Below are 13,731 nucleotides of genomic sequence, written 5' to 3'. Positions count from 1 at the left end.
GGGACCGAGAGAGAGCGAAGCCTTTTTTTTTTCCTCTCATTAATTTGGAATCCATTCAAGACGGATTTTGTTGGTGATTGCAATCTCATAATGGACTGGGAAGTGCTGTCGTAAAGGCAAATCAGCTGAGAGGGTAGCAGGAGTGGAAAATAATGTGTGTGTGTGTGTGTGTGTGAGTGAAATTGTCAACAGCATAGTAAGGTAGGGAGGAAGAAAATTTACTGGCTATATTTGCATGCATCGTCCAGCAGTGGTCACTAAAATGGACAACAACAACAAAGTCAAATAGGAGTTCACAATTTATTTACTGAATAAATTTGGACAAAACACCAGAATCTGTTACAATACAATCAGAACATCTGAGGCAGATATCCCACCATGCACCACCCCCCTCCATGAAACAAAAAAAAAGGACTAAACATTAGCACCAACTTAAATAAAAGGTAGCTCAGTCTACGAAAACAATAAAAAGTAATAGTTCTTTTAATGAAAAGCAATCAGAAAAGTAGCAAATTGAGAATTTTCATGTTTTTAACTTTTCTTAAAAAACAAGCACCCTCCTCTCCCCCCCACCCCTCCTCCCTCCCTCCCTCCCCCCCTGCTAGGCAGGCTATAGCATTCATGGGGCACATGCCAATGACTAGACTTAAAAACACAAATTCAAGTAACATTGAGATACGACATAATATGTCCACTGGTACCCATTCCGAGCGTGATTGTATCACAGAACCTACGCAGGCAGTAGAAAACTAACATGAGGTCCTGGAGTGAGCATGTCAAAGCAGTACTATCACTGAATATCTCGCATCAAGTTTTGTAAAAGGGGAAATAAGGGGGGGCAGGGTGACATGGGGCTTGTCAGGGCACCAGAATACTGGCACAGAAGATATTGTGTATACTAAAACTTCAGACAGACGTGTTCCTCTTGTGCCTGTCCTGTGTCAAGATATTGCCTACATCATACACGAAAAGGAATCTCTGAATAAAGAAAACCCTGCAATGTAGTTTTAAATATATATTTATTTATATATATTTTTAGATTCATATATATATATAGCTGTTACAGTTTAAATAAATGTTACGTTGTTCTTCCTACAATTGAAGAATGAATTTAAATAAGAGGCAGCTAATTTTAAGGTGGAATTGTCCGTTCACCTAACACATCAAGTGCATGATGCCATGTTTGGAGTTTACCAAGAAAAACAGTTTAAGATTGAGGTTAAGGGAGTGATTTCAAAGCAGCAGTAATAACAGAGTGGAATAGCTTTTTAACGAAAAGGAAGTATTGACTTGTTTATAAAAGTCACAGAAACAAAAGTGTGGAAGGGGAATAAAAGTGAAAAATGTCAGACAACGGAAGCAGAAACATACAAACTACTGAAAACAAGGCTAACAAGGAGTCAAGTGACACGGTCAGATTATTAATAAACTCTAAAAAAAAATATGGATTAATGAGGGAAAACAGGAGACAATGACGAGGTCAACCATGTTGATGATCATGAGAAGAAGCTGCTCCATTTATTCACCACAGATCCCGGGTCAGATAGAATCCCCCTTTTGTGTGTTTAACATTAAAACTGGGCTTTGTTATTACTGACACTGGCTCTGTGGTTTTAATTGTAAGCATGTAAAGCTAGGACAAATAAAATGAAAAGAAAAGGTGTGGTTTTGCAACTTGTCAGTTTATTTTGAATTCTCCTTGGTTTCCTGCTTGTTTATGTCCCTTCATGCTTTCCATAGTGTCAAAAATTGTGAACGCGTCTACTTTTATGAGCACCACAATTAACCAAAACAGATTGTGGGGAAAAAAAAAAAAAAAAAAAACATTGCTACATTGTTTGCAACTTGCATGTCTGGCGGCACTTCCCCGAACTGGAGCTGCCTCACCAGGTGAAGTAGAGGTGCCATTTGTCATGCCAGACTCAAGGTTTCCCATGTAATGGTGGAAAAGGAAACAGGATGGAAACGTCTTTATTATGAGTGACAAATGTTCACCTATTAATCTCTAAACTACTGTTTTTGGCTCTGCTGTGAGCGAGGTGAGCCGACCGTGGCGGAGTCTTTCCTTTGTGCTTGCTGTTTGCTCAGCTGAAGAATTGCTCCAGCTCTTCCTCCATGTTCACCTCAGGCACCGTCTGCTCCTGCTCCCTTTCTCCTCTGCCGTGCACTGCAGCTCCCCCTAGTGCCCCAGAGGAGGCGAACCAGGGGTGCTCCAGAATCTCCCGAGAGGTGAGGCGCTCTGCGGGTTCCCGGCGGAGGATGGAGCGGATCAGGCACTTGGCCTTGGGTGTGAGTGTCTCAGGGATGTTGAAGTGGCCCCTGCGGATTTTGCTGAACAGAGAGCCGGGCTCAACGTCATGGAAAGGGTAGCGCCCCACGAGGATTGTATAAAGCATGACACCCAAGCTCCAGACATCAGCTGCCTTCCCCGAATAGCTGCCGTTGGCATTGAGGATCTCAGGACTGACATAAGCAGGGCAGCCATGTTTGTCTGACAGGGAGTCATCATGACCGTCCAGGATATAAGTGTCCTCGAGGCTCTCCAGCTTTACAAGGCTTCTGCAGGAACCAAGAGAGAAAGAAAAACTCATTTAATATGATGACAGCATTTTTTTAAAAAAGAAGACCAAACAACATCGTCTGATTGTGTTGTTGAGATTTGAAAAGATTGTTTCTGATCTTTGGATGCCAACATAAACAAATGTGAAACAAAGTGACACTTTACTGGGGTAACTTGCTCTTATGTCTTGGGACATTGCAAGTGTCACCGATCAATCGATTTGGGATATCAAAGGAAGTAGAGCACGTAATGCTCTTCCACTTAGATAAAAGCGAAGGATCATCGTCATCAGGAGTTTACAAAAAAAAAACTACAACAACAACAAAGGAAAAACTTCTACCATTCAAAAGAAACACACTTGAGGATGACTGACTGTCTTAGCTTTCATGAACTGTTTCTTGCAGAGTAATATGGACCTGCCAATGTGGATTTGGTTCTCCTAGTCTTTCCAGTCAAAGAAACATCTATTTGGACTCAGCATAGCAGCCATGATACCCTTGAGTGCTAATAAAAAAAATGGGATCTTTGTTGAGACACACTGACAACTAAGAATCTTGAGAGGCTAGTGTAAGGGCATTTTCCATATGCATCTTAAGAGACACGTGTGTGTGTGTGTGTGTGTGTGTGTGTGTGTGTGTGTGTGTGTGTGTGTGTGTGTGTGTGTGTGTGTGTGTGTGTGTGTGTGTGTGTGTGTGTGTGAGAGAGAGTCTGTCTTTTTTAAAAGCTGCCGTCTGCGTGTGAGGTCCATGAGACTTGATGCAGCAAACACAGAGCCAGAGTTGTGTGATTGTATCTTCGTACTGACAACTGATAGGAAAGAGGAAACCCAACAGTACGTGCTTGGACAAATTCAAGAATGTGTTCTTTGCCAATTGTGGCACATGCAGATGCTTTTTATATTAACCAACTCACTAGTTCATTGTTTTCACAGGGAATGGACTTTCATGAACATGCAATAAAGCCTTCTCACATTTGAAAATCAGGAGAATTGTATTGTTTTTCATTTGAGCCAAATGCCCATTAATCTTCAGTGAGATTAAGGGTCATGTGTTTATTCAAATAATGCATGCTGCTGTCTGAATAACCATTTTTGGACTTTTGTGCAGAAGTAAAAATTACACTTAAAGAGATATTTAAGTTCCTCCAAAAAGACCTAACCCCACTGTCATTAGTAGCACATTCTAAAATGTCTTCTGGGGCTGGGGTATAGAAACTAAAGGGCCTGTTAAAGCAGCTGTGTCGGGTTGGATTTGAGGCTAACCTTTGTCAGGAAAGCCCGAAGACGCCTGCTCAGATATAATTTAATGTCTGCTTTGGTTCCTTTTGCCTCTCTATGCAGACAAGCCAAATGAGAGCCTTGTTTTAGTTTCTATTAAAAGTATATACTAACTATTCTATAGAAACTCTGGAGCCAGGAGGACTGACAAGTAAAGGATTCCTGACGGGTAATCTGGTAAATGTGACCCATCACTGTCCTGCCTGTTGCTCTTAAAATTCACGCAGCATTAATCATTTAAGATTGGAGTGGAGTGGAGTGGGGGGGGGGGGCACTGGGCATCCTCGCATCAGCCTGGTGTAATATTCAAGGTCACTGAACCGGTACTGAATAGGCAGCTCAACTTTCCTTTTCCGACATACACGCCAAAGAGTGATGTCACGCTCAAAGATAGACGGCTGTCGAGTCAAGTCTGCGTCAGGGCTGTGAAGAAGTTTCTCCTCAGAAAGTTTGCATTTGCTAAAAGGCAACATTTAAGAAAAACTTTTGGAGTTCAAATAAGTTCAAAGAACATATTTTACAGTATTAATAAAAAAAGGCTCTAGTGTTACTGTGCCAACAGATCCCTGTATTTTGCTTCATGTAGGTGTGAACGCTTTCCACCAGGGGTCAGTAAAGCAGTGTTGTATAAATGTGAACCTACTGATTTCTTATGCTGATCACTACAGAAGTGCAGCAGTGGTAAAAGCTCCTCTTAATGATGCAAACACTTGTCCTGGTTACTCCCGGGCCCTAGCTTTTCATTTCAATAGCTTTGGAATAACTCCATGGCAGCAGTTCTTCCTAAAATGCGATTGCACATACTTTGTGCCTATGAGCACGCGTCACGTCCACTATTAAACCATGTGCACAAAAATAGCCCAGCGAGCTGTAAAGGGCTTAAGTTTCCTGCACTCTGCATAACATCTGGCCTAGAGAGGCATGTCATTTTCGCATGGTCTCAGTATACCAACACCACTGTAAGCTCACATACAGCAGAGATAATGCTAACAGGCCTGTTGCGTTACACACAAAACAGCATGCACACTGAGTCTTTAGTTTACCAAGCACTGACCTGTCCTCGTTTTTGAAGACAAACTTCCTCAGTTTCAGGTCACGTAGAACCAGTCCGTTGTCGTGGCAATGTGCCACAGCCGAGGCTATCTGATAGAAGAGTCTGGCAGCTTCGTCCTCCCGCAACTTCTTGCAGGTGCGGACAAAAGAGTGCATGTCCCCATAGCTTCGCTCAAAGAACACGTAGGCTCGGGTCTCCCCGAGCAAGATCTCAAGGATTTGGTTTATATGTTGGTGCTGGCCGAGGGCAAAGTAGGCCGCCAGTGACTCCTGGTATCGTCCGATGTCAAACACCTGCAATGACAGGGGAAAGAAAAGATTTAGATTTTAAGTCTGTCCTCAAGACAAGCAGGTTTTTTTTTTTTGGGGGGGGGGGGGGGGGGGGGGGGGGGTTTAATCTAGGTGCGTTGGTAGTGCAACCATCCTATATGGTGACTGTTTTTGGCAGGATTTGGAGGAAAACACCTGCCAATAATTGTGCATTTTCCATTTGTATCTCTATGGACAGCTAAATAAAACTGAAAGCTTCAAATTGTCCAAAAAAGCACCAAAAAAAAAAAAAAAGTGTTGCTGTGACACAGAGCTTGTGTTCACTCATTCGGAGACGGTGAAAGGTTGTACAGGGGCAAAATGAAAGCAGTTAATAAACACAATTGTACTGCAGTTCCAAGTTGCAGTGTTATCGTTTCCATAGTAACCCCCCAATTGACTTTTCCTACCACCAGTTCAGGGAAGAGGGCTTCTCTGCTCTCACTCAATACAAATATATCCCATGGCCCTTGAGATCTTAAACTGTGGCCGAGGCTTCCAGCTTGGCAGCACTGATCAGTCATACGAACGTGTTGATTGATCGCCTCTGTATTGAAAGCAGCACAAAGCTGATGAGGTCAAAAGGCAGTCATCTCACAAGCTGTGCCAAAGGCCATTCATGTGTTATAGCTGTGACAAAACCATATCTGGAGTCAAAAAGCACGGGTTATTGGATATACATGTCTAATGAGTCCAATGTGCATGTAGTCATTGTCTCAATTTATCCCGCAACTTAATCCTGCATAAAACAGGAATCTTCCTCTGGGGCAAACCCCACTGCCCTTATAATCAGTGATATAGAAAGTCAAAATGGGCTATTAATGTGAGCAATGAAGGCCATGAGGAAGGCTGTCCTCATGCATAGTCAAAAGGGGTTTCATTCTTGCAATCAGTGGGGTCAATGTAGGTGCCAATGTGAGGGCAGCTGCATGAACTTGTGCAGTTCCTGGACCCCCTGTGCTTTTCCCAACACACAGCTGATGTCAAACTAGTCTGCTGATATTATAAAAATTAACTGGTGAAAAGGTACTGTGGCTGTGCACCACGTCAAAACCATGAGTGAAATAATAATACTGTCATAGCCGAGCCCTGAAAGAGGGAAGCCAAAGGGAAAGCGAGAATAGCACAGAGGAGTGTGTGTGTGTGTGTGTGCGTGGTTACTCACTCCTTTGTCAACGTTACATCATGCAATCCAAACCACGCAGCTCACCCCATTCACTTTTTCCATTAGGCAGCTCTGCCAGCTCTCTGTTTACCATTCAAGCAATTATTAAAAGGTCGGTTGCTGAGGACTTTCTGCAAAAGCCTAACCCCCTTTATAAACCAAGCAATTCGGAATACCTATTTTAAATGTGTGCAGTATGTGCATATATTAAAAGTGATGTGCGCTGAAATAAAACATTAAATATGTATGCCACCATGAATGCAAAGCCGAGGGACCTGTAGGAACAGTGTGCTGTTGTATCGTACTTGGTCTTTTAACAGTGCACTGGAGCATGAGAGGAAGGTGGAGAGAGGATGTTGTGGGAGCACATACGTAGGTTTGAGCTGCCTACTTACCTTACATACGAGCTCTTCCCCACTGTGCAGGTGGGCGGCCCTGAAAACGTGGTCTCCCTCCAGTGGTTCCAACAAAAGGTAGTCCCCAATGCGGGAGATACAGTGAGAGGAGTCCGGGGTCTCCGGCGGGCTGGGCGACCCGAGGTTGGGACTGAAACTCTGGTGTGACTCTGTAGTCCTTAGGCAAGATAATTCTTCAAAATCATGCGATTTGTGACGTGATCTCCCATAACGTGAAATGTTAATAGGATTTGACCTCTGTATGTTCATGAGGAATAAGTGAGTTAACTCCTCAGAGAAGGGCGCTTCCTCCTCCTTGTTCTGCTCGTCCTCGGAAAGGGCACCACTTTGTTGCAAACTCTCTGCAATTTTGCAAACCGAAGCGATACTTTTATTAAAATCTTGAGTGAAGAAAAAAAAAATATTAAACACCGACTTTTCTGCCGCTTGGAAAAAAGAGAGATGCTATAAGGCAAGCAAGGCTACCTCGTTGGTTTTCCTACAACAAAAATAGGTCTGTAATTTTCTTTGCAGAGTACATTTGACCCCCTTTGTTTTCCATTCAAAAGATACAGCCAGGTTTAAATGATAGAGTCACCTCCCTGCGTCGACCGAAAACCTTTTTTTTTTTTTGCACAGACCTGCTGCAATTTCATTAACGTTACTGATGCGTTCAAGCACGAAGAAAAAAAAACGGAGACAAAGGCTACACAAAAAGTCAGCTTTCACAATGAATGGAGAGAGAGCTAAGTTAACCCCAGCTGGTCTCCTAGCTTATCTCGCCGGTTAATAGTATGGCACGTTTCATAAAACGGAAACAATTTGTTGGTTGCAGCTTGCAGGCACAGAAATAAAAGCTCACGGAATATATAAAGCGAGTCTGCAAGCTTATTCTAACAACTGTATTTACGCAAAAATGTCATAAACCAATGATTGCTAGCAGGTGCAGAGCTAACAAGTTAGCTTCCTTGGCTAACTAGTACCCGGCCTTGTTCCCTATAGGATAATATCCATGCACCAAGATTGTCATTTACGACAGGAACAGAAAAACCCCATCCGGAAAAAATGCAGTGGCTCTTTGTATGCGGGAGTCGACGTCTTCTCTCTTACTCTCGGTCTAGTCCAAAGACAGAAAAATGTCGTCAATGTCGTAATGTCTCTTGCTGCAAGCCTCTTTTAAGGAAGGAAGGGATGGCCGGCCGTCTTTCCCAGGCCTATCCCTTGATTCAGCAGGACATCCTCTCTCCCGTGCTACCGCTGTGCTTCTTACGTGGCCGGGGAATCTAGTCCATTCAGTGCGGAGGGGAGGCCAGCCGGGCTGCACACACTGCACATACACACTGCGCCTGTACCGAGAGAGGAGCTGAGTCGCTGAGAGGAGGGAGCTTCTGTTTGCGCACGAGCTCACGTAACGCGCACGCATACTCACACACACAGGAAACATCCCCCCCCTTCTCTTCCCCTCCCCCCTACGTCATTCCCAACTCGAAACCCCATTGGCTTTCGAAAGAAGTTATAATATGCAGCACAGTCATGTGAGAAGCATGTTTTGCAGCTACACCCCCATGAATCTAAATGCATCGCACGCTGGTAAATTGGATGGAAGGGGGGGGGGGGGTGTGATGGGAGAGAGTATAGCTACTGTACGTGCTGTGTTACAAATGTGTTTCCTCCTGAAATGTCATTCAAGGGAAAGTGAGGGGGATCCCTTTCTCACAATAGCACCGGGACGTTCATCATCCAGCACAGTTATACCGTGGTGATATTTATTAATAGAATCTTTGTATTAAAGCTATCATGCTAGATTATAGACAATGATTTTTTTTAACATGAACATGTAAATGATAACGTGTCGTTTCCACGACTGCATGTAGTAAATGACACGGAAAACACCAGAAACGTGAATTGTGATTGAATGAAATGGATACAAAAACGGCAGGTGAGAATAAGAGAAAAAAAAAAATAGATTTATAGGATTTAGCCTGTTAAAGAGTGCATTGACATTGATCTGTGTTAAGCCTTGCCCTTGAGAAAAAAAATGCCTATTGCTTGTTTGAAATGTGGAAGGTTTTAGCTTTGCTTTGATATGGGATCTTATTCCAAATTTATGTGCCAAGTGCAGACTTGATTAAAAGCTGGCACAGCACTGAGTGCTCTTCTCATAACAAATTATTGTATTTTCGAGTTGTGCTCCTGTAATGCATTACGAAGCAGAGGATGGAAGAGGTTCATTATTTATTGTTCTTCCTAGATTACCAGGGGGTGTGACAGCAGGATTGTGCAATTCCACATAGGAATGGCGGGGCGGTGAGAAGAATGCTTGCAGCTGGACTCAAGACACTGACAGAAGTGTATGATTTAACCTTTCTCCTTTCTCCATTTCTCCATACTTGCGGGCAGCAGCAGCAGCGCACACAAGCATACACAAACATGCACTGCCTGCCTGAATAAACCCCCGCAACATGGAAATACATTTTTCACACAGAGGCCTCTCATCTCAGAGATGGTGGTTTGCAGATGCAGAATGTGGCTGCACCCACAAGCTTTTACATCGCATTCTCCAGCCAATGTGTATGTATGTTTCTGTGATATAATCTCTATATGCACCACCCACTTTATTCTTTTCTACAATGCAGGAATCTTTCACTTTACAATTGCTGTAGAAGATGTTGCATGTAGAAAGGATCAATTAATATTTGCATCGTACATTTCAGTTTAATGTCCCTACATCTCTGCATCCAACCATCACTAACCCCAGATAGGGATTCTGTTAAGCCTAAACCACAGCTGTGCATGAATCAGAATAATAATCCCCAAAGATTCCTTTTTGCCCCCATTCCCTGCCACACTCGGTGACTCATTCGCAGTGGAGAGCAGCACTCGAGAGAAATCCATTGAGGCTCATCAGCTCTCCAGACATGCCAAAGAGCAACGAAAGGCTGCCCCAGCAGTGCCTTCCAGCAAGAGCTGGATTTGTGTGCGCCTGTGTGTGTGTGTGAAGGAAGATGTGTCCTGGAAGACTACAGAGGTCAATGAGGATGGATGAGTGTCTGTGAATCCCCTGGGCAGTGTTATGATGTTACCCACTTCCTAATAGGCTGTTTTGCCCTGTACAAAATGATCTAAGGTCAGTTTCTGCTCTGATGTTGATGTTATAGGAAGGCCTAAGGGTTAACATCCACCAGAGGAATGTGTTTTCACATGAAACTCATTCGAAAGCACCATGAACTCACTCAGATGAGACTCATTTTCCTCACATTATAAATGCAGAAAATACCAAATTTCCCATGCACAATCACTAAGCAACACAGTGACAGCCAGCTCATGTTGACAGCACCAAGAATCAGCGCTGTCATAACTACACCCTGCGGGTAACTTCCACTGAGAAACTCGATCATATGTGAGAAGATAGATGCAGAGGCACATAGGAGGAATGAGATCATCCAGTGAGAGGAGAGGATGTGTGGGAGAGAGAGAGCGAGGCAGGAGGACAGAGGAGGGAAAAACAGGCGAGCCGGAGAACGTGACTAGTGGTATAAAAACTAGAAGAAGTGACAAAAAGTAAAATACCTCTTGTCAAGCCTTATGCCAGCTGTCGAGTTAGCCACGTTAAACAGATTGTACAGACAGGGTTTCAAGTTAAAGGCATCAAAAATAACATAGGAATGCAGAGAGGCTGCACAGCAAAAACAAAAACATGACAGCCAAAATGAAAGCACTGCATCAACTGAAAATTACAGACATTTAGTTCTGCTTTGACTGAGGACTTGCTCTCATGGCTCCTCCAAGTTTATTTTTATATTAACTGTTAAGATTTATTCAAATTCCCATGATCCTCATCTTTTTCTGACCCTTGGTGAGCATGTTGGTACAGGGCTAACAGCTGCAATACCCAAAAATTTCAAGTGAGTGGAAAAAGCAAGTTATTTTGGGGATGGTTACATGTGCCACATTCTGCTCGGCATGGCACTTTGGGACCGAAGGCCTGTGTTTAAGAGAGAAAGGGATAGAGCTGTGGATTTGAAAACAGGAACCAAGAGAGGAAAAGAAAGGAGTATAATGTTTCACTGATGATGTGACGAGGCTCATATTTCTTCCCATTCTTCCTGTCACGGTAAGGCCAATGCCGCTCATCATACAACAATAGCAATCATAAAACAAGATGTGCAATTATAAGTGCAAGCTTGTTTTATATGCCTCTGTAATGAGATCTGCCCTTTCAAATGACATGGTGTACAAAAGGAAAGCTACAATTTGTAATTGTGGAAGTGTCATGTGTTATTTTCCTTTTCCTGAGACATTCAAACGTGCCATTTTAAATCATGATTCATTCACTTTGGTAATGCCCCCATCTTTTTTTCAGAACCAAGGACAATGATGTTTTATAGCTTTTTTTGTGCACTTTAAGGCATACATTCACCCCAGAATTATGCTTAGAATTTCTGTGATTTTGCAGCCAAAAGGGCCTGACTTTGCAACAGCTTCTTTTTTTAAGATGTAAGGTTTTGTGACCTTTTTTATTGAACAAATTACAATCCACTGTAAGCGTCTGGGTTCAATCATTTAATAAAGCAATCCATTGGCAAAATGAGTGATTTGTCTACTTAGATAATTTCCAACTAATTCAATGTCGAAATGACAAATAAAATGTGTAAAAATATGAATGAAAATGGGGGGTTGGTTTAGTAAGTAAAAATGTTTTGTCTCTCAAATGCAGCTTTACAAAGTTGTCAAGAGACTCTGAAGCTTTCTACTAAATTAACACATGCTTATGTGGAAATAGGAAGATGGATTTAGTTGACTTGTTCCTTAAGCAAGGAACTGACTACTAAAGAAACTGTATTTACTTTTTATGCTGTTTTCTTGTGTATGTGTTTGCTATGGACCTGTGTCTGCAATAAAGTTTTATTATAATAACATTACGAGAGAGAAAAAATAACGCACATGATCAAAGTGGGTCAATAAAACAGGTCAAACCTGAAACATCTTTCAAACTGTATGATTTGTCTTGGGACTTCTTTATAATTTTGTCTACTGTACTAATTAATTAACACATTGCCTGAAAACTGTCCAGTCAGCATGTATGTGAACCCATGGGGATAGTTCAGCAGATCAAACAAACACTGGCGCTTCCTTTGACTTTAATTCAACCTTCTGGCTTCTGACCCATTGTTAATGTGCTGCTACATGAGACCAAATCTAACTGGAAATTTCCTGTAATCCCACCTAGAGTAGTACATTTTTTCCCCTTTTTCGCTCTGAGGCCGCAGGAAATATGAGCGGCTGTGAGTGGCAGGTCATACAGACGAGACCTCCCCCCTTCTGTGCAGAGAGGAAGGATCTTGGCTCGAGGGGGAGACGGGATTGGCGTCACTGGCTTGGATCTCTCCTTCATGAAGTCAGACAGCTGAGAAGAGCGAGGACTTGTGGCAGCTCTGTCACTGGACAGGGTGACTCACTCACTCATAAGTAGAGAGGTTAATAATAGTCATTCTTCAGAGTCGCTACAAGTGAAATCACAGCTTTAGTAGAATAAGCCTTCCAAATAGCCTAGCTCTTATTAATGTGACAGCATAGGTTTAAATAACAATAACCCTCCAGATAGGAAAAAAACAGAGCAAATTCTACATCATTGGAGTCTAAATTTGTGTGTTCTCTATGACAGATGACGTTGTCTCCCATAGAAGAGATAGCTCCTGTCATTGTAGCAATTGCATGGAACTGCCTGAGGCGTCAAAGGGAGAAAAAAAGAAGGCAGATCTATTAAATCTTGACATTTTGGAGAGGCAAGGTTAAAACACCAACATTATGCTGCATGTGATATTGATGAGTCAGTCACGAGTCTCAGCGCCTTGCTGGGGAGCAGCAGAGATGCACAGCATCGAAAAAGACTGCATTCAGTACGTGATTTAGCAGGTATCTGTAATGCTTCTTAAAATAAAAAAAGTTTAAAAATTGTAACATTGTTTACCCATTAAGCTTATTACATTTCTGTTCACATCAAGCAGTCGAGTGATAAGACATTGAAGAACTGAAGTTTCACCCCTTATCAAAGACATGTGATCTTTGTTGGTTTACTCTGGTGGCTGGGGATGTTTTATACATAGAAGACTACAAATAGACACCTGGTGGCTCGGCGGTTTTCACTGTTGTCTCATGCCAGACTGTGGCTTTTCTGTAAATTCTTCTCAGTCTTCTTATGTTGGTTTCATTTTAGTCCAAAAGTACAGGAAAAAAAGTCAGAGTTCACAAAGAAATTAAATCAAAACATTGCAATTGTTTTTTGGTTTTTTTTTGCAAGTCTCATTTTACCTCTGTGGCTAAATATGAACTGATGTAAAAAAGGACAAGATTCTAAGATAGCAGGGATTAAAGTTTGTTGCTTATTTGTCTCTTTCGGGTCTTTTCCCTAATATTTGTTTTCACATAAAGTTCTTGTGAAATGTACAGAGTTGTACTGTCAGTCAATGTAAACAATATTATCTGGGTTTATCACAGTAGGGGCTGTGATTACATGATTGTTTTCATGCTTTGAAAAATTAGAACATTTATTCAATTAAATTTTATTTATACAGCACATTTCATACAAACATAAAGCTAATGTGCTTTACAAAAGGCAAAGATAAACAAACAAACAGAATACAAACTCAAAATAATAAATAAAACTTTTTTTTTTTTTTTTTTAAATGGCAAAGATAAACCAAAGGCATGAGAGAAAAGCAATGTTTCATGACCGCACAGTTTCTACAGACCTCAGATCAGCAGGTAGTTTATTCTATAAAACTGCCCCATAGTGACTAAATACACCTTCACCAGATCTTGTCTTGACTTTAGGTATATTCTGCAGACCAAAACCTACTGATCCGAGGAGTCTTATTGTACTGTATTCAGTGAGTAGATCCGGAAGATATTGAGGTGCCATTCCATGCAATGCTTTGTGAACTAGAAGTAATATTTTGAAGTCACTTCTGTA

The 13,731-nt window shown here is 42.0% G+C and overlaps 1 protein-coding gene across 1 annotated transcript; it reads right to left on the bottom strand.

Moving 5' to 3' along the window:
• Positions 1 to 286: 286 nt before the first annotated feature.
• On the bottom strand, positions 287 to 8,216 carry trib2 (tribbles pseudokinase 2). Its single transcript, XM_079370720.1, has 3 exons — positions 6,759 to 8,216; positions 4,891 to 5,183; positions 287 to 2,559 (listed from the first exon to the last, which is right to left on the bottom strand). Exons 1-3 carry the CDS (start codon positions 7,026 to 7,028, stop codon positions 2,085 to 2,087), a joined length of 1,038 nt encoding a protein of 345 aa, XP_079226846.1. The 5' UTR covers positions 7,029 to 8,216; the 3' UTR covers positions 287 to 2,084.
• Positions 8,217 to 13,731: the final 5,515 nt, after the last annotated feature.

This window comes from Symphodus melops (genome assembly GCF_947650265.1).
Source record: "Symphodus melops genome assembly, chromosome: 1".
NCBI lineage: Eukaryota > Metazoa > Chordata > Actinopteri > Labriformes > Labridae > Symphodus > Symphodus melops.
Note: the sequence above shows the minus strand (reverse complement) of the source record. Positions and strands in the feature narration are given on the sequence as shown.

Bases quoted from the DNA above. Each gene is read 5' to 3' on its own strand.
- trib2 (XM_079370720.1), bottom strand. From the start codon at position 7,028: ATGAACATACAGAGGTCAAATCCTATTAACATTTCACGTTATGGGAGA. The intron at 5,184-6,758 runs GTAAGTAGGCAG...CTGTCATTGCAG, and splicing joins GGGAAGAGCTCGTATGTAAG to GTGTTTGACATCGGACGATA. The intron at 2,560-4,890 runs GTCAGTGCTTGG...TGGTTCCTGCAG, and splicing joins GTCTTCAAAAACGAGGACAG to AAGCCTTGTAAAGCTGGAGA.